The sequence below is a fragment of the Aspergillus udagawae genome, assembly GCF_001078395.1.
Source record: "Aspergillus udagawae IFM 46973 DNA, scaffold_3, whole genome shotgun sequence".
In the NCBI taxonomy this organism is placed as follows: Eukaryota; Fungi; Ascomycota; class Eurotiomycetes; order Eurotiales; family Aspergillaceae; genus Aspergillus; species Aspergillus udagawae.
The window spans coordinates 3,963,471-3,981,656 of record NW_025091266.1 but is presented as its reverse complement, the minus strand read 5'-3'; the positions used below and the strand labels follow the sequence as shown (position 1 = coordinate 3,981,656).

At 52.1% G+C, this 18,186-nt stretch overlaps 8 protein-coding genes across 8 annotated transcripts; 6 read left to right on the top strand and 2 right to left on the bottom strand.

Annotated features, from left to right (window-relative positions):
• Positions 1-42: 42 nt before the first annotated feature.
• Aud_005235 (aspartic endopeptidase) lies at positions 43-1,917 on the top strand (the record flags this gene model as incomplete). The annotated part of the gene is made up of 1 exon (XM_043290165.1): positions 43-1,917. One exon carries the CDS (start codon positions 43-45, stop codon positions 1,915-1,917), a length of 1,875 nt encoding a protein of 624 aa, XP_043146100.1.
• A 223-nt stretch (positions 1,918-2,140) lies between these two features.
• Positions 2,141-3,382, bottom strand: Aud_005234 (3' exoribonuclease family protein; the record flags this gene model as incomplete). Its single annotated transcript, XM_043290164.1, has 1 exon — positions 2,141-3,382. The coding sequence occupies one exon, from the start codon at positions 3,380-3,382 to the stop codon at positions 2,141-2,143; it is 1,242 nt and encodes a 413-aa protein (XP_043146099.1).
• Positions 3,383-4,712: 1,330 nt separating this feature from the next.
• On the top strand, positions 4,713-5,918 carry Aud_005233 (BRcat and Rcat domain-containing protein; the record flags this gene model as incomplete). Its single annotated transcript, XM_043290163.1, has 1 exon — positions 4,713-5,918. One exon carries the CDS (start codon positions 4,713-4,715, stop codon positions 5,916-5,918), a length of 1,206 nt encoding a protein of 401 aa, XP_043146098.1.
• Positions 5,919-7,031: 1,113 nt separating this feature from the next.
• Aud_005232 (putative metalloreductase transmembrane component) lies at positions 7,032-9,239 on the top strand (the record flags this gene model as incomplete). Its single annotated transcript, XM_043290162.1, has 1 exon — positions 7,032-9,239. One exon carries the CDS (start codon positions 7,032-7,034, stop codon positions 9,237-9,239), a length of 2,208 nt encoding a protein of 735 aa, XP_043146097.1.
• A 426-nt stretch (positions 9,240-9,665) lies between these two features.
• Aud_005231 (uncharacterized protein) lies at positions 9,666-10,811 on the bottom strand (the record flags this gene model as incomplete). The annotated part of the gene is made up of 1 exon (XM_043290161.1): positions 9,666-10,811. The coding sequence occupies one exon, from the start codon at positions 10,809-10,811 to the stop codon at positions 9,666-9,668; it is 1,146 nt and encodes a 381-aa protein (XP_043146096.1).
• Positions 10,812-11,779: 968 nt separating this feature from the next.
• Aud_005230 (SGF11 family protein) lies at positions 11,780-12,902 on the top strand (the record flags this gene model as incomplete). The annotated part of the gene is made up of 2 exons (XM_043290160.1): positions 11,780-11,917; positions 11,994-12,902. The coding sequence occupies 2 exons, from the start codon at positions 11,780-11,782 to the stop codon at positions 12,900-12,902; spliced, it is 1,047 nt and encodes a 348-aa protein (XP_043146095.1).
• Positions 12,903-13,630: 728 nt separating this feature from the next.
• Aud_005229 (C2HC5-type zinc finger protein) lies at positions 13,631-15,259 on the top strand (the record flags this gene model as incomplete). Its single annotated transcript, XM_043290159.1, has 1 exon — positions 13,631-15,259. One exon carries the CDS (start codon positions 13,631-13,633, stop codon positions 15,257-15,259), a length of 1,629 nt encoding a protein of 542 aa, XP_043146094.1.
• Positions 15,260-16,223: 964 nt separating this feature from the next.
• Aud_005228 (cytochrome P450) lies at positions 16,224-17,946 on the top strand (the record flags this gene model as incomplete). Its single annotated transcript, XM_043290158.1, has 3 exons — positions 16,224-16,301; positions 16,387-17,001; positions 17,056-17,946. The coding sequence occupies 3 exons, from the start codon at positions 16,224-16,226 to the stop codon at positions 17,944-17,946; spliced, it is 1,584 nt and encodes a 527-aa protein (XP_043146093.1).
• Positions 17,947-18,186: the final 240 nt, after the last annotated feature.

Here is an 18,186-nt window from a genome sequence, read left to right as displayed (position 1 = left end):
TTCTCTACTTTTCTACTTGTGGCCCAGAGTCTCGCAGTTGCCATGGACGAGGTCAGTCCACTTGCGGAGCTCTTGGGGCAGGCTGTCTACCATTATACGAAGATTAAACCTTTCCTACCGACATACGGCCATCTGCTCGTTTCGGCCCTCTTTCCTATTTACATTGGCGCCCATGCATCCCTTTCGAGACCCTCATCCGCTGCCAAACCTCCCAAGAAAGACACGAATAACAACGAAATAGATGAGGAAGACGAGGAAGGACTCGGTCCCGTTCAGAAGATGGAGGGCCTTGAGCCCAGTGATGCGCTGATGTTCCCTTTGACTGCCGGCCTCACTCTGGGTGGTCTGTACTTGATCATCAAATGGCTGGATGACCCAGCTATATTGAACAAGGTCCTTAGCTTTTACTTTTCTCAGATGGGCCTATTCTTCGCAGTCGCATTCCTGAAGGACTGTCTTTTGGTCTTTCGATCCTTTATTTTCCCGCGGCGATATCGATACGCTGGCAAGATTTGGAAGGTGAAACAGTCGGAACGAGTTTTCATAGCCGCTCAGCAGGATATTGCCCAGGGATCCGTCCAATTCCGCCATACTCCCCTTCCCAGAATCCTTGGCTCGATTCCCTTACCTACTGCCTTGGTAACAGGCCTTTGGGTGTGTCGCAATGTCGCGTATCAGAGGGTGAAGCTGCGGGCTCACGTGCGCGGCCTCTTCACCGGCGAATGTCTGGTGGGCCTGCTGGACGTAATCAGTGCGCTGTTGGCCCTTTCTGCTGTTGGATTTTTCGCATTTGTGACGAAGCCATGGTGGCTGACGAACTTTCTGGGGTTCAGCTTCTGTTACGGTGCGCTGCAGTTCATGTCGCCGTCAACATTCAAAACTGGGTCACTTATTCTGAGCTCGTTGTTCCTCTATGATATCTACTTTGTTTTCTACACCCCGTTGATGGTGACGGTCGCTACAAAGCTAGATGTACCAATTAAGCTCTTGTTTCCCCGCCCACCTGCTCCCGGTGAAGCTCCGGACGTTGTTTCCTTGGCAATGCTGGGACTGGGGGACATTGTCATTCCCGGTATGATGGTGGGACTGGCGCTCCGATTTGACCTGTTTCTCTACTACAAGAAGAAGGGCATTGAAAAAGCGCGGCTCGAATCCAAGGGGCAGGAGATCGTCAAGCCCCAATACCAGTCTGCAACTGGCGGCTGGGGTGAACGTTTCTGGTCTTGGCCTGTGGCACCACGTGGACGTGAGCTAGAGCCCCCGTATCAGGATGCAAAGTCCTTTCCCAAGCCTTATTTCAAGGCCAGCCTGGTTGGGTACATTGCCGGAATGATATCGACCCTTGTGGCCATGCAATACTCCAACCACGCTCAACCCGCTCTCCTTTATTTAGTTCCTGGAGTGCTTTCTTTTTTGTGGGGAACAGCGCTCCTCAGAGGAGAACTCCGCGAGATGTGGGAGTTTTCCGATGCCGAAGAAAGCGAACAGGATGTTACAAACGAGAAGGAGGAAAAGAAGGAAGAAGAAGCTCCAGGAAAGACCACAAAGAGTCTCTTTCTGCGAATCCTGTCAGGCGATATCAAAGCATTATACTCCGAAGCGCCTGAACATGCCACGGAGAAAAAGGAGGAGAAGAAATCCGAGAGTGGGGAGACCAAGGATTCGGCACCAGCGGACGGAGGACCAGATGACAAAACGCAAGGTGCAGACGAGGAGAAGGACTTGGATTTAGTTTCAATATCCATCTCGCTACCCAGGAAAGGCCAGACCGGATCACGCAAAACTCAGACCAACAGGGTCGAGTCACCCACAAGCGAGAAGAGCTTGTCTGTCCCGAGTGCAGCAAATCGTGATGACGAGCCACCCGCCAAGAGACAGCGAAGGAGTCCTAGAATCGCCGAAGTCAGTGCCTCTTAGTGTTGCATTTTGGGAATGATTTCTACAAACGGGTTGCATGGGATGTTTGCGTTTTGCAATTTGGTTCGGATAGATGGAGTTGGGACGGACTAACTCGGCATGCATACCATACGGGAAGATGGAAAGTAAGGTAGAATGGTCTGTTTCAAAAGTTCCTTCAAAAATTTCAAGTGGTATCGTCGTCGTCCTTAGAAGTTAAGATATACAAGTCAACCCGCACGAATCAGCAGCTATCAAGAATTCGTTTCATATCATCCCATCGTTGCGCGGAGATGTCAACCAGCTGCTTCAGTTCTCTAGTATCCACTGCCCATCCACCGTTCTTCTCCATTTTCACGATCACTGTCTTCCCTTGTCCCGCGTTGTCTTTGTCGACCACGATGCAAATCCTCTCCTGGCTCAAACTCTCCTCGTACCCATCAGGGTCAGCGAGTATCCACCTTCGCTGGATGCCTTTCCTGTTACTTTCCTCGATCTTCTTCTCTTCTTCAGCATCGGGGATAATGACCTTTCTCCACCCAGAAGCTGCATCTGCCTCGAAGACGCAGAAAGAGCTGGCGACAGGCATACCTCGCAGCGACAGTTTGCGCGCCTCAGAGACCGCCTCCGAGCACACAACCATCTCATTATCGACGTCCCACCATGCCTTGGGCAATTTCGTATCCCGAAGTGCAGCCAATACGGCGGCCCAGGCAGCATCAAAAGGATTGCCTGCTAACGAGATGATCATCACATCAATGTAAAGCACCCAGAAGGCCTTGATTTCTCTGCTCTTGACACCCGCATCGCCCTCTTGAGCATCCACATCCATCTGCTCGTCCTCATTATGCCGTTCCAACTCCTCTGCTCCGAAGTTCGGCGGCTGATACCAGATTCGCAGATCCTCTGCGCGTACTAAGCGGCTGCTGTGTAGGAGTGATAGGATCTGATGTGACAGCGACTGCGCCAGCGCTGAGGGTGGAGCGCCCGGGATAAATCCTGGTGCGCAGCCAGTGCTAAGTGAAAGGTTCGGCACGAGCAAATTAAGGTCTTGGATGTGTGATTCGTCGTCTTCGTCTTCATCATCGTTTTCATTGCTGGCTGCCACAGTCGGCTTCTCAGCGATGTCGGTTAATTTCCTTCGCTTGTTCGTAGAAGTAGGTGCCGATGCTCGCGATACACTCCACGAGGCAATGTCATCGGTATGAAGAATCTCAGCGCGAACCCCGCAGACCGCCGCAGTGTCACCGATTCTGACCACGGCACTGCCGTTCGTATGCGTCAAAGAGCCGGTATTCGCAGAAGTAACGCGGAACTGGGTGGTAGAACGGCCATTGGCTCGAATAGAGGGCTGATTGCTTGATGAAGGAGGTGATAGATGGGCAAGAAGGTAGGCGTGAGGTTGGAGCCGGGCAAATTGAGATGGTGGTAGTGAGAGGGATGGCGGGACTGACGGTGCAGCTGTCGATGCTGCAGCAGGAGCCATTCTAGAAAAGGACGACAATCGAATGTGCACGTAGATCAATGAGCAGTCGACGGTTGACTTCTTTGACTTGTCGCTTGTTCTGCGAAAAGAAAATAGTGCAGCATTGAATTACTCTAGTTTTATGCGGCAGAATCGTCTGCACCTCCGGAAGCGGTGAGGGCCTTAAATCCACGACACGTGATATAGGAGTATGAGCTCAACTCCTGTCAACCGTTGAGAAGCTACAGTTTCTCACTCCAATGGTTTGAATACGAGACGTATCTACTTATTTGCCCATATGATGCTCGGATCTAAAGACTTATGAAGAACAATCAAAACCGGTGTTCATAACCCTTCGACATTGTTCGAATGATTGGACACCCTGACGAGTCTCTTATTGTGCATCTGTCTTGCACAAGGAGCGTATTATCCTGGTTTCTAGTAGTTGCGCAGTGTAGGTCATCGAATTGGTAATTGCATCAGGCGAGATGCCAAGGTTAAACCTCAAAGGCGGAAGAGATGGAACAGGAAATTAAACACGTGAAGCCATGCAAATGAACACTAGCTCAGGGGCCAAGGTTCATGATGCAATCGATGCTGGTTCTTTAGTACACTGTGATAGACCAGCTCAGCCAATGTCACTCTCCGAGTATGAAGTCAAAAAGATCGGCGCTTTATCTTCTAATTATAAATACGAGAAGCCGTCGATCCCATTGGTTCCCGAGCGACTCGGTTGAGATCGATCCCCAGTGCAGTTTGCAGTTGATGTTCGAGACTGAACATGAGTGTCCAACTGCATATCTCTATGTGTCGGCTGAGCTTGCTGCTTTCACTAACGAAGAGAAAAGGCAACGTATATGGTCGATAGGAGCGTGGAAAGTCCACAATCGCTGGCCATCACGCAAGAAGGCCCTCTTTCGACGCTTTCGGGTCGTTTGATTGGAGTGGATCACAATTATTAAGGTTGCGAGCTCATGCCTTCCACCTTCTCGTGTTGATCGATATATGACTCGTGTTCAACCCTTTTCTCTTAGGCGAAACCCCACGAAGATCTGGTCATCGTTTCCATTTTTACTTCTCCGCCCGAAATGCGGATGGTGAACTGGTTCGATCTCAAGATCAGGAGCACATCTTGTACATGTGGCGCCCTGGGATGTATCGCAGTCTCGTATTCGTCAGGAGGAGCCAATTTTATGGCCCATCGCATAGTCTGTGTTGGGCGCACGGTCGACGGACCTTCGTTTGAGATTTGCTAGAAGCCGGACTTATTAACATTCAAATGGTATCTCTTTTGGGGTAGTTAGTTATAGAAAAGTATGACAAAGGGTGGCTGCTGTGTACCCTATCAATCATGAGATTGTGGTATAGTCGGGAAATGCAGCGAAGTCAAGATGAGCTCGGCTTTATTGCAAGTCCGAAGCATGGAGGCCTGTCTCGCAGTTCACCTGAGGACCGACAGACGAGAGATGCTCTAGTCAGCCCTTGTTCGCCAACGTGCATAGAGAACGCCTTCGATTTTGCCGGCAGTAATGATTCGCCTGTCATATCGCCCTTGTCACCGAACGACCATGCTCGAGATCACTTTCTGGCGCGAAGAAGACGAGATGACCGCCTTTCTCTCCCCGGTGGAGGTACCCCGTCGTCTTTTCAGTCTATTATTAGATGGGACACTGATGATGAAATCAACTGCTGGAGCGATGCGGCTACAGCTGGCGCAGTGCTTTCTCTGCTGCACAAGGAACCACCCAGTCCACCACCTTGCCCGCAGCCTCGATTTGATAGAAATGCGTCAGATGAGCAAAGATTGACATGTGTTGTCTGCTTCGATGACCTCGAAAATGGATGTTACCCACAGCCTCCTATTGCAGCTGGCTGCGATCATGGATTCGTGCCCGGCATGCATATCTGCTTCACCTGCCTTCGTCGAAGTCTAGACAAACAGCTTTCGTCAGGCGCTACTTTTCTGTCATGTCCAATTTGCCTTGAAAAGCTATCTGACGAGGAGGTACAACGGTGGTCAAGCAGACGAACCTTCCAGGCGTATGATACAAAGCGAACTTGGCAAATCCTGGAAGAAGATGCCGAATTCGTCCCATGTGTCAGGAAAGATTGCGGATACGGACAGCTACATGCTGGTGGACTCGAGGACCCAATCGTTGTTTGCGGTTCCTGTGGCACCCGAACCTGCTTCATTCATCGTGATACAGTTTGGCACGAAGGGTTGAGCTGCGAGGAGTACGATCGGCTACTCAATCCGAGACGCGCCTCGCCGGAGATACGGATGGACGCCGGCAGAGAAGCTCGGCGTTTATTTCCAGGATTAAACAGACTAAGGACACCCCGAAGAGAGGCTGAGAGTGATCCAAGGCTCGGATACAGTTCTGGAAGGCCGCGTGGTCGGCTAGATCCGACGAATGAGGAGCTTTCAGGCAGTCGAACGATTCATGAGCTTTCCAAGCCATGCCCGAACTGCAAGGCGCAGATGGAGCGAGCTGGGGGATGCAAATTCATGCGATGTAAGCACAGTGTTTCCCAGTCTGGTATATACGTTGGCTGATGGTCGCTCTGGACAGGTTGCTTATGTCGACAGAACTGGTGTTGGGATTGTGGTATCCAGTGGCAGCCAGGCCATCTTGAGATTGACTGTCTTCACCAGAAAATATAGAATAGAATACTAAGGCTCCAAAATGTCTTCCTTGTTACTGCTGGACAGAGTAGTATTCAGCATCCGTCTCACTGCATCTATGGCTACGAACATTATCGTGCTTTATCTGGCAATTCTCACTCTGTAATCCAAAGCTGACAGTGTTGCATTCAGCCCCCTCATCAGTGATTATGCTTGATTGCTTGTTGACTGAATCATTCATATGCATAAATCTCCGCTAATGCAGGCCTTTATGGCGTCGTCACCTTCTTCTTATCCTTTGGACGTGTGATTGGGGGAAAACCATAGTGGTTGGCGCTAAATCCAACAATCTCACTCGTTGTTTCTTCGCCGGTTAGCTTGAAGAACAGCGGAAGAATATCAAGGCAGTGTTACAATACCTTTTCTAAAATGTGATAGGACAATCACTGTACACATGCTCTGGACTCTCTGCCACACCCGACGGGCACTGTGCGGATGCACTTTATCTAGCCTTGGTTGTTGACTCGAGCACGGAGTACTTATGCTCTCCTTGCTAGCTGATTTTGACACAAGAGCTTGTTTCCCCCTCATCACAAACCAGACCAACCATAATGATGAGAAACTTTTCTCATCACATCGTGCATGCCAACATGGCAAAACACGTTGGATCACATATGGAGCCAAGAAGGCCGTAATCTGTGCAGCGGTAAGCTCGTCGCTCCCCTCTTCCCACGCTTGCAATGAAAGCTCTCACACAATGTACTTCTGCACCTTTAATTTCCCAGTTGGTCGCTGATATTCCTGATTTCTCTCTGTACAGCTATACTTCCATATCATAACTGGCAGTAGTCTTCTAATTACACAGATCGATCAAGATATTAATAATGCCCTAATTGCTCATTGGTGACCTTTTCATCGAGTCATAGGACCAAGTGCAAGGGGACAAGTTATCTAGGCAGTTAGCGAAGCTGTCATTCTTATACTAGATTGCCTCTTCTTTGAGAGGGCAGGTTCACGTCATCCATTGCGCACGAGAAACGCACCATGCCGGTAAAATGGGATATAGTGGCTTCATTGGCGAAGCGCATCATTATTCCTACGACAGCGTCTACCACCCCAGCTGAATTCGCAGAGCGTCAACGAGACCCATGGTCTCAATCGGGCAAATATGGCCAGGGTTGGGTCTATTTCTCCGTTGTCCTACTCGCTCTTGCAACCATCATTCGGTTCTACCATGTTTGGAGCGATAAAATGAGGATCGCATTGTACAAGGAAGATCTGGCGGACACACCGCAGGGCAATTCTCCTCAGGACGAGTACGAGCTTCCAAGTGCCGCCACCGACAGCTCCACTGCACATTTCTTCCCAGCGCGTGGCCCTCTACCCGGGGTCAAGAAACAGCAGTCGTCGATCTCAACCATTGCTCCGTTGAATAACACAGTTGCCTTCTTGCGATGGATATTCTACCGGCCTCTCCCGGTGCTGCGGATTGGGAAGCTGCGCATCGTTTTCCCGTCGCTGGGAGCTTCTGCTGTCGTCGTCGCAGCGTTGGTCTTCGTGACGCTCTATTCTTTCGTACCGCAGCCGCTGTACTACTCATCTATTACAATTGGATCTCCGCCGTTGGCCATTCGCGCCGGCATGATCGCCGTAGCCATGGTGCCTTGGATTTTCGCACTGAGTACCAGGGCAAATTTCATCAGCATGCTTACAGGTTTTGGTCATGAACGTCTTAACGTGCTCCATCGCTGGGCAGGCTACTTGTGTCTGTTCTTGAGTTTGGTACACACAATTCCATTCTTTGTCACGCCTATCTGGGAGGATGGGGCTCTCATGTGGTACCAACAATACCTTCCGCGCCACGTTTGGGTCTACGGGACAGGCCTGGCTGCACTGGTGCCGCTGGTATTCCTATGTATCCATTCACTTCCCGCGCTTCGAAGACGGATGTACGAGCTCTTCCTGTTTATCCACCTGCCTGTCTCGGTCGTCTTTGTTGCCATGCTTTTCTGGCACTGCAAGAACTTTTTGGCATCGTGGAACTATCTGTGGGCCACCATCGCCATCTGGATGATGTCGTATGCTGTGCGACTCTTTTATCTCAACTGGACGAACCCTTTTCGCATGTCTTTCATGATAGGAGAAGAGTCAGCAGTGACCATCCTCCCTCATAATGCCATCAAGGTGACCGTTGCTACCAGGATGCGATGGAAACCAGGCCAATATGTGTACCTTCGCATGCCCGGAATTTCCCTTCTCGGTCGACATCCTTTCACGATTGCGTCCTTATGCAGCGATGACTTTCCGTCAGAGTACGGGGAAAACTACCGCGACCTGGCCCTCGTCTTCCGTCCCTTTGGCGGCTTCACGCGAAAGGTTTTGCTGAAGGCCTTTGAGCACGGGCCGTACAAGACGTGGACAGCGTTCCTAGAAGGTCCCTACGGAGGAATGCGGCGGGAGATGGCCGCCTTCGACGACGTGATCTTCTTCGCTGGCGGAAGTGGCATCACGGCAATTGCGAGCCAACTGTTGGATTTGATCAAGAAGATGCGTGACGGGAAAGCCGTCACGAAGCGGGTCCGTGTAATCTGGGCCCTGAGAAGCCCAGAGGCCATCGAGTGGTTCCGAGAAGAATTGCGCATCTGCAGAGAACACGCGCCCCCAAACACTGTGCACTGCCATTTCTTCCTGACGGGAGCGACGCAGGACGACTCCGGAGAGCAGCCTGGCCGTGACGTCGTCCAGGAAAAGATCTACAACATGCTTGCCGGCATGGATAAGCGGAACTCGGCATACATCCGCGAAGAAGCGGCCGGCGATCTCGAGCGCGAGAAGGAGCTCCGTCGCGAAAATGAAGACGCCATCACTTCCTTACCCCGAATCTACACCTCCCCCGTCATCGGCAGTCGGCAATTCGCGTCATTGCCTGGCTTGCAAACCGGCCCTGCCAATGTTCCTTTTGACTTTGGATTTTCGAACGCCCCTTCTCCACCGCAGAGATCGACGCCTCGATTCGCATCACTTCCCTTGCAGAGGCGGGATGGCTGGCGAATTGACCATGTCCGACCAGATATCCCGCGCATGCTCACGGAATACTCCCAGACATTTGGCCGCCGGACGTGCGTCTTTGTCTGTGGGCCTCCGAGCATGCGAATCGAGGTCACAAAAACCGTGGCGCGGCTCCAGCAGCAGGTGATGATGGATTCTCGTAGAGATGAAATCTTCCTCCATGCAGAGAACTACAATATATGACGAGATGGGACGAGATGAGTTAATGACTGTAATTAGCGAAGTACGCCGCTGTACGCAGCGAAGTTGATATCCTCGTTTTGTTCTGGTGTTTGCGATGCATCTGTCAGACATCGCACTATTCGAGTCTTGCTTGTACATTCATTCTGATATAGTTGCGTTCATTTGTAAATACAGCAATTCATGAACTTGAAACATAAGGCTCTGTACAACGTCTCGGGCGTGAAATCGATGCAAAATATGTTCTTCTAAACATAAATGTCAATCTAGAGCGCGTGCAACCAATGTCTGTGCCTGCGTCTATAGCTCGGTCAAAACAATTTCTCATAAAGGAAGGGTATCCAGGACGGCGAAACAAATGGTGAACATATCGACAAAAAATCACGCAATGAAATCAGTGAAGAGAATGAGGAAAAGGTACGCGTCGGCTTAGTGCCTCTGGGGCTCATCGTCCGCCTTCCGTTTTCTTGGGGGACCATCATCCCCCTGCAGGATACCGGACTCCGTAAATTGCTGGACTCCATCGGCATCCGGGTCATCGCTATCCTCGGCCTCGACTTTCTCCCAGTCCTCATCTTCGTCCTGGCCTTTGGCATCGTTTTGGACCGGCCGAGGCTGCTCTGCGCCGCTCGGAGGGGTGGCGTCTGCGTCACCATCATCATCACTCCACCGCAGAACCAATTTGACGATCTTCGCTCCAGAAGGCTTCAGTCGGCGGTAGTAGTTCTCCACCAGGCCCTCTTCTACCTGAAATCCTCGGGCAATGTACCATCTCAGGCCCTCCTCGTTGGCTTCATGGACATGCGCCGTGACGGTGCGGATATTGTAATGTTTCACCAGCTCTGATACATTATAAGAAGAAAAGGATGAGGACGAAGACGACGTCGAAGGCGACGACGGCGGAGAAGCGAAGAGGATAGAATTGAGCAGGGAGGTCGCAACCCCACAGCCTCGATACGGGGAGAGCAGATGGAGAGTCTGGATGTAGAGATTCGTTGGCTCCGGCTTCAGCGAACAAGGACTCGTTTCGGTCCCTACGGACAGGCGTTCAAGTCGGCATCTGATGCCGCCAATAACTTTGTCTGTTCCTGTGCTTGCGCCTAAGCTCGACGCGGCGGGTGACGGGGCGGTAGGCGGTGCCGCGGCTACGGGATGGTCATGGTAGATTGCGACGCGCGAAACCGACGCGATGACGGGGTCGGTGATTGTTGCCGTGTAGAATGAGTTGGGATAACGGATGGGTAGGAGGAGACCCGTGATGCGAGTCAATGAGGGGATATGCGCGGTGCTGACTGGGTCGATGGTAATGTGGGGATGGGGAGTCTGGTAGCCTGGGGAGATGGCATGAGGGTACGCGGGAGGTTGGAACGAGGGATCTCTCGCCGCTGGCGGTTTGAGACGCGACGCTATATTTGGTGCAGCAGAAGAACTCGAAGACTGTGGAAGAACTAGCGAGGGAGGCTGCAGTGGAGGTCTGCTGTGCCTGGGGGAGGGGGAAGACGGGGGAGGGGAGAGGGGTGGAGAAGTGGGCGTTTTGTTGGACTGGTGCGCCTTTGCAAAGAACTGATATGCCATGCCTGAGAAAAGTCAAAGAATACCCAGAGAAGTAGAACAAGCAGTCATGAGGAGCAGAAACTAGGAGATCAGAGAATAGGCAGCACAGTTGGACCAAAAGGATGGACGCAAACGGCAGTGATGGGACTTGCAACTGTTACGTGCTGTAACACTGGAACCGCGCGGAGATGCGATAAGATAAGATCGACTTTAGCCGGTCGCGGAGACTTGCGAGAGCCAGAGGAGACACTGAGACTGAGATTTGTCCTCCAAAGAGTGACGAGCCAGCCTCCAGCTTTTACAGAAGGAGTTGCGATCGCGGGTGGTGGAGATATCTCTTGTTTTTCTCTTGTCAATTCATCCACTATTGATGCAGTCATCCTACTCACGAGTGTGAGGTAAGTGGTCATTCCCCGTCCGGAGTCTTGTGGCGCGACCTGTTCAGTCAACTGACGGTCTCCCTGCCTTTGGCGTTCCGTCCTCTACAGCACGAGTATTGTTCAGTTGGCTTGGCCATTCCTCACTACTCCCTCCGAATGTCTTCATCTGGTCAATAATACAAATGGACAATAGCGGTTGTTTCTATTGTACTGCTCTCTCTTGAGTCCCCACTCGCAATCGTCCAACTCGACCCAACCTCTATCCGCTTGGGGTATGTATCGCTTCAACACTCCGCATCTATTCGGCGCATTGTCCTATTCGATCGCATTGATGGCTCAGAGATTTCATTAGGCGGTACATGGAATTGCTTTCTATTCTGAGGAATTCTTCCATCAACGTGTGGGTTGGTCACAACACATTGCTGGGAAGTGGTGTCGTAACAAACGCTATTGAGGTTAGTTGTGTTCGAACCTCTGCGTGCTTCTGGTCTTTCTATATATTGGACCTTCATGTTTTCAACCTCTCCCGCTCCATTGCGTTCCTGTGTTGTCTTTCTCCGTCGTTGCTGTGATCCTACTTTTATACCACCTCTTCATCTCTACGCAAACATGACTCCAGAGCTTATCCCGGATTTCGGTCTTTCATCTAACCACTCTGAAACAGAAGATCACTTGGCCAAGATGGGTGATTCGAAGGGAACAGAAGCTCGGGGGAGTTCCCCGCCTTCAGGAACCATCGCAAAGTTGGTAAGCTGGCTCCTCATTTCTCTACTTGCTGTCTCCCGAGTATGGTGCCTCGGAGCGTATTAGCTGACCAGCTTAGACCTGCGACATCCTCAATGAGACATTCTACAACATCATCCATGATATCGTTGCTCAAGTTCATCGCGATGAAAAGGTCGCTCGCATGCGCTCCGCAGTAGTTGTTGCCAGGCAGAAAGCCGAAGAAGAAGTAGCCAGGCGTCGTGAAGACGCAGGCGGCAAGGCTACGGGATCCGTGGATTCAGAAGACCTCAAGGACATCCGGGTGGAAACGGACGGTGCGGTGTTCGAAGATGGCAAGGTCTTTCTCAAAGGCAATCCTCTTCAGACAACCAAGGAAATTATCTGTCCTGATTGTCGCTTGCCACGTCTGCTATATCCGGTAACCGGAGTCGGCGCTCGTCCACCCCCAGATCCGTATCGCGAATACTGTCAGAATCAGCCACTGATCACAAAACCTGGGCACGACGTGCACGGGAATCCATTTGCCACGGACAAATTGAACCCAAAGAAGAAAAAGCAGACTAACGCTTCCAACACTCCCGCTTCCAGTCCTCCGACCACTCCTGATAGCTCTTTCAAACAGGCCACCCAGGAGAAGGTGTCATATCCCACCGTGAAATGTCCCAACTGTCCGAGATACTTTGTGGTGACGCGAGTTGCTCAGCATCTGGACCGTTGCATGGGTTTATCAGGTCGACAGACCAATCGTAACAAAACGCCCATGGAGAATGGCAACAGCTCTCCAAGTACCGGACCTCCGAAGCGTCCACTGGCGGACGATGACGCACCACCAACTCTGACGAAGAAGAAGAAGCTCAACACCCACAAAAAGCTATCTGGAAAGAAGCCACCCCTGCCTCCAAGCAGCAAGCTGAGAAACGGTCTGACACCTGATATGGCTGCAGCCGCGGATGCGGCGGCCTCTGGAGACGTTGACATCAAACGTGAAGCCAAAGACAACGCATGAGCTTATCATCCTGTCCCTGGCCACATTGAGCTTGCTTTTTCCTGGTCTCTGCAAGGTCACTTACTTCGAGGATGAATCCTCTGAACATAATTTCCATCCAAAGTTTTATTTCCCCTTTGTCGTTAACGATATTGACGTAAATATTGGGCATCAGAAGGCGTCAACAGGAACCTGCTCTGATACTTTAAACATGCCTGGCTGAACGGTTTGGGACATATTTGGCGCCCCTTTTTCTTTCATTTTTCCGTTTCTTTCTTCTGTCTCATTTGTGGCTTCTTACTCTGGGATATTTGTTTTTCTTTGCTTGTCCGACCAGTTAGTCTTTGGCATAGACGATGGAGCACTGATATGTACAATAGCCTGGCAACACCAGCCAGCTCCTCGATAGCGCCCGCATGGAACATTGCTTGTGATTTTATCAAGTGACCTCTTCAAGTAGTTGACTGGCCAAGTCATAAATATAAATAGAGACGCCGGCTTTCTACATCTTGATCATCACATTTGTGCAACCACCAACTGTGGAGTCTAGAATCAGCTCCAAGCTGAGACGGATATTGCCGCAGGACGTCCGGACCCGCAGAAACCCACCGACGATGCGCTTATCGAGTCTCGTCATACCTTGCCTCATTTTTGACCGTTCAGTCTTATTGGCATGAAGGTAGACGAGTCACTCACTTTCTTTCAATAAACTTCTTTCTGAGCTTATCCGCTGAGTCCGCGCGCAGAACATGAGTAACTCAAACCTCGTCGCGTGGGCAGTTCCTCGCCTGGCCCAGCTTTTACCACTGGACGACGAGTCCTTGACACAGATCATCACTTACTCTGCCAGTCTTCCAAAGGAAGAAGGTGCCGAGCATCTCAAAAACCTCCTCGGTGACTCCCCCGCAGCTTTCGAATTCATCGCCTCCTTCAGCGCCCGACGAGACCAAAACCGAACCCAATCCACCGTACCATCGCCAGCTCGAGGCCGGGAAGAGCGATCCGCAGCGGCCGACGCATACACCACTGATAATGTGAATTCTGGGACAAGAGCCGGAGCCAAGAGGGGCAAAAAGCCCAAAGCGCCTCTTCACAGCGCAGGGCCCGTACGCAGGCCTGAGAATTTCGGGAATGTGGCGGGAGGGTATAGGAAGGAGGATCAAGACGCGGATTACATGTCTGCTGCGCCGGCTCGGCAGGCGAGACAGGATACAGCTGCTTTACGGTCAAAGGGTTCAGCTTCTTCGCTGCAGGTTCCGCTGCAGCAGAACGCGTTGTCGTCGCTTGACTCGTCCGCCGCGTCGTCACGTACCCAATCCCCCGCGCCGCGGTCGTCGTCGGGTACTCCTAAGAATCCGCCGTCCGCGTCGGGTCCAGTGCTCTCGGATCTCCTTCCCAACGTCAAGTCGAAAGCTGCCAAGTCATCTTCCCGACAACACGGAGGCGGAAACTCAGCCACCGGAGGCTCATCTAAAGCATCGCTTACAACGAACAACATCTCCGACCTGACGGCCGCGATTGCCGCCCTCGAAGTCTCTACGAATCCGACCTTAGGCGGTGGCCGGCAAAAATGCAATTGCTACGCTACAATCCACCCGCTCTTCGAACCGGCCCCGAACTGCCTGAACTGCGGCAAGATCATCTGCTCCCTCGAAGGTCTCCAGCCATGCTCATTCTGCGGGACGCCGCTCCTATCAAACGAAGAAGTACAGAGTATGATCCGGGAGCTGCGCGCGGAGCGCGGACAGGAGAAGATGCGGGTTCACAATGAAAGTGTCCACCGGGAGGGTGGGCCAGGCCCAACTCCCGTGGGAAACAGCAAGCTTGACGCCGCTAAGGCGCACCGTGACAAGCTACTTCAGTTCCAGGCGCAGAACGCCAAGCGCACGCGGGTCGTGGATGAGGCTGCGGATTTCGAAACGCCGAATGTTGCGTCTACGCTGTGGATGAGCCCGGCTCAGCGGGCGCTAGCGCTGAAGAAACAGCAGCGGATACTCCGGGAGCTGGAGGAACAGGCGCGGCCGGAGTGGGAGAAGAAGAAGACCATCATGAGTTTGGATATCAAGGGCGGTCGCGTGACTCGAGTGTATCAGTCTGCCCCGCCTGCGGAGTCGAGCTCGGCCGCAGAGGAGAAAGATGAGGACGTCGAGGATGTTTCGCACGAAGAGTCGAAACCAAGTGGCGGTGAAGCTTTCAGTCGGAACCCACTACTTGCAGCTGGCGGGCTGCTACGACCCGTTTGGAAGGCTGCGGGAGACAAGCAGGCAGAAGGGGTAAGTACAAAAGAACGCAAACAGGCATGGCGGCGCGTCCAGGACGACAACGATGACAATGAACAATGGATTCTCGATGGTGGCTTGCACGGCTATACCACTTAGCTTCTGAATATCACCCTATGAACCCATGTGGAACCAAATCCTCGTCTGCACGGCAGAAAATGGGCACCCTCCGAACTGCTGCACATTGGCAGATACTGCGCATATATCCTCCATTAAGCACATTGCCAATCCTCAGCCGATAGCGGCGATTTGGCGGCTCCCAGTATAGAGTGCAGCATTGCCGCACGATTTCTATGTAGCGGTATACTGATGGAGTAGTGTTGCGCGAATTCTCCGCTCGTATTATTGCCAAATACCCGCAATTGCTCCGCGGTCCACTTCAGTGGGTGCTGAAGGTATTCTATAAGCCAACTGAAGTCGGATATCAACGGTTGTCTTCAGAAGAGTAGTGGATACAGTCTCCTGAAGCCGAGTAACTTCGGGCAGGAGATATAGTGCACCATCAAATGGTGAGTGAGATTACTGTCGGCATCAGGTTGGCAAGATGAATAGAAGCATATTCTCGCATGGTAAATACGAATGCACACATATCCCTGAATTTACCTACATTGTATACTTAAGCTTAAATCAGCGGGTGTCGCTGTCTCTATGACGTACTGTACAAACAGCTCTCAACAAAAGAACAGGTAATCTTTGCACATCCCCATGCTATAAACATCTTGCTTAGTCGTTGGTAATGATTTGAAGCTACTTACTCTTATCATTGTCAGCAGTCCGCAAACGATGACTGCATGGACAGCGGAAGTACGCCCGCATCTAACCGAGCCAGCGCAAGATATAAAGAACCCCTTTGGCTGGACATTAGAGAGATCTTACGCACTCAGTGGAATACTACCTCTACCTTGGTCGATTCCCCATTTCATCATTGCTTCTAGCTCCATCTTTGCGGGGGAAGTGAAAAGACTATCGGAGTGAGACCTACCTCGGTTGAGCTCGGCTAGCATCGGTGATTGCAGTTGCCGGCATCATCATTCATCATTGTTTCATCTGCTGCTTGGAAATCATGCTAGTTCAACCATTATTGGAGAATTTGTCAGTCTGGGGGGCGGTGCAAGGGCTTTTGTTTCTCCTGGGGGGTTTGGTAAGTTAATTTACCCTTAAGTCGCGGGGTTTATGTTCGTACTATGCTATAATCATGGTGCCAGCGCTGACATTCTCGGACGCAGACAGTAGCATATATCACGTACAATCGATTCTTCCACCCTCTGCGCTCTATTCCCGGACCCTTCCTCGCTTCCATAACCCCCTGGGTACAACTATACCACGGACTGAAAGGCGACCGACACCTATGGCTTCACCGTCTGCATGAGAAATACGGATCCCATGTCCGGGCGGCACCCAACTTCGTCTCCATCAACACGGATCGCGGCCTGCACGACATCTACGGCCATGGCAAGCGGCTCCGCAAGGCCAATTTCTACAATGCCTTCCCCGCCATCAAGAGCGTGTACAACACGCACAACGCAATCGACAAGGCGATGCACGGGCGCAAGAGGCGCGTGCTCAGCCAGGCTTTCTCGGACCACGCGCTGAAGAGCATGGAGGATGTGATGCTGCTGCATGTGCGACAGCTTTGTGAAATTCTGACTGGTGGGCTCGAGGGAAAGGGTGAGAAGAGCGCGACGGCGACGGCTATTTTCAACATGGGGGATTGGTTCAGCTATCTGACCTATGATGTGATGGGGGAGCTGTGCTTTGGAAAGAGCTTTGACATGCTGGTTTCGAGCGGACGGCGGAAAATGATCGAGCTTGTCGATCGTGCTGCCAATCGGCACTATGTGGTATGGCACTTTTCCTCACCCCACTTGGTATTGACAGAAACTGACGAAGTCAAGTGCGGATTGTGGATGCCCCTAGACACCTGGCATCTGGACCAGATCTTCATCCACAAGTTGACCAACGACCGGTGGAACTTCATCATGAACTCCCGAACCGAAGCAAACGAGCGGGCCAAGGAACGTACGCAGGCCGGCCATGACGCCAAAAAGGACTTTTTCTACTACCTGCTCAACGCCAAGGACCCCGAAACCGGGAAGGGACTGACGACGCCCGAGCTCTGGGGCGAGGCGAACGTCCTGATGATTGCCGGCAGCGACACGACATCCACCACGATGTCCGCGACGATCTTCTACCTGGTCCGCAACCCGCGCGCCATGGAACTTCTCCGGAAGGAGATCCGCGAGAACTTCTCCTCGGTTGAGGAGATCATCACCGGGCCCAAACTCAATGAGCTCGTCTACCTGAAGGCGTGCATCGACGAGGCGATGCGTCTGGCGCCTGCCGTCCCCGGCGCGCCCCCGCGCGAAGTCATGGAGGGCGGCGCCGTGATCGATGGAGTTTTTCTGCCTGAGGGTACGGACTGCGGGACCCCGACGTACTCGATCCACCGGCAACCCGAGTACTACCGCGAGCCCGAGGCCTATATCCCCGAGCGATGGATCGAGGGCGCGACATGCCAGGCAAGCAACGAGTCATGGACGACCAGCAAGGAGGCCGTTGAGCTGGCGCGCAGGGCATTCTGCCCCTTTAGCATCGGGCCGCGGGGGTGTATCGGGAAGAGCATGGCGTTCATGGAGATGCGGATGACCATTGCGCGGTTGATGTTCCTGTTTGATTTTGAACTGGCCGATCACAAAGGCGAGGACGAGAAGGGACAGCTGGCGCTGGTGGATCACTTCACTAGCTCCAAGTATGGGCCGAATGTCATTGTCCGGAAAAGGGTCTGACTCTGAACTTTTGAACGTGATACTCGGATGTTAATTGTAAAAAACTGCATGAGCTATGACAATCAAGCATTTGATCATTACGAATATTATTGGCTTGACGATCACAGCTACAGGTAGTCCACACGTAGTAGTCCCTACTTCGTACAAACAAAAGACACGGTTGCCGCACGTGGCTTGGCTGGCGCTGCGCTGCGCTTGTTTATGCAATGTAACTCTAGCATATGCTAAAAACCACATACA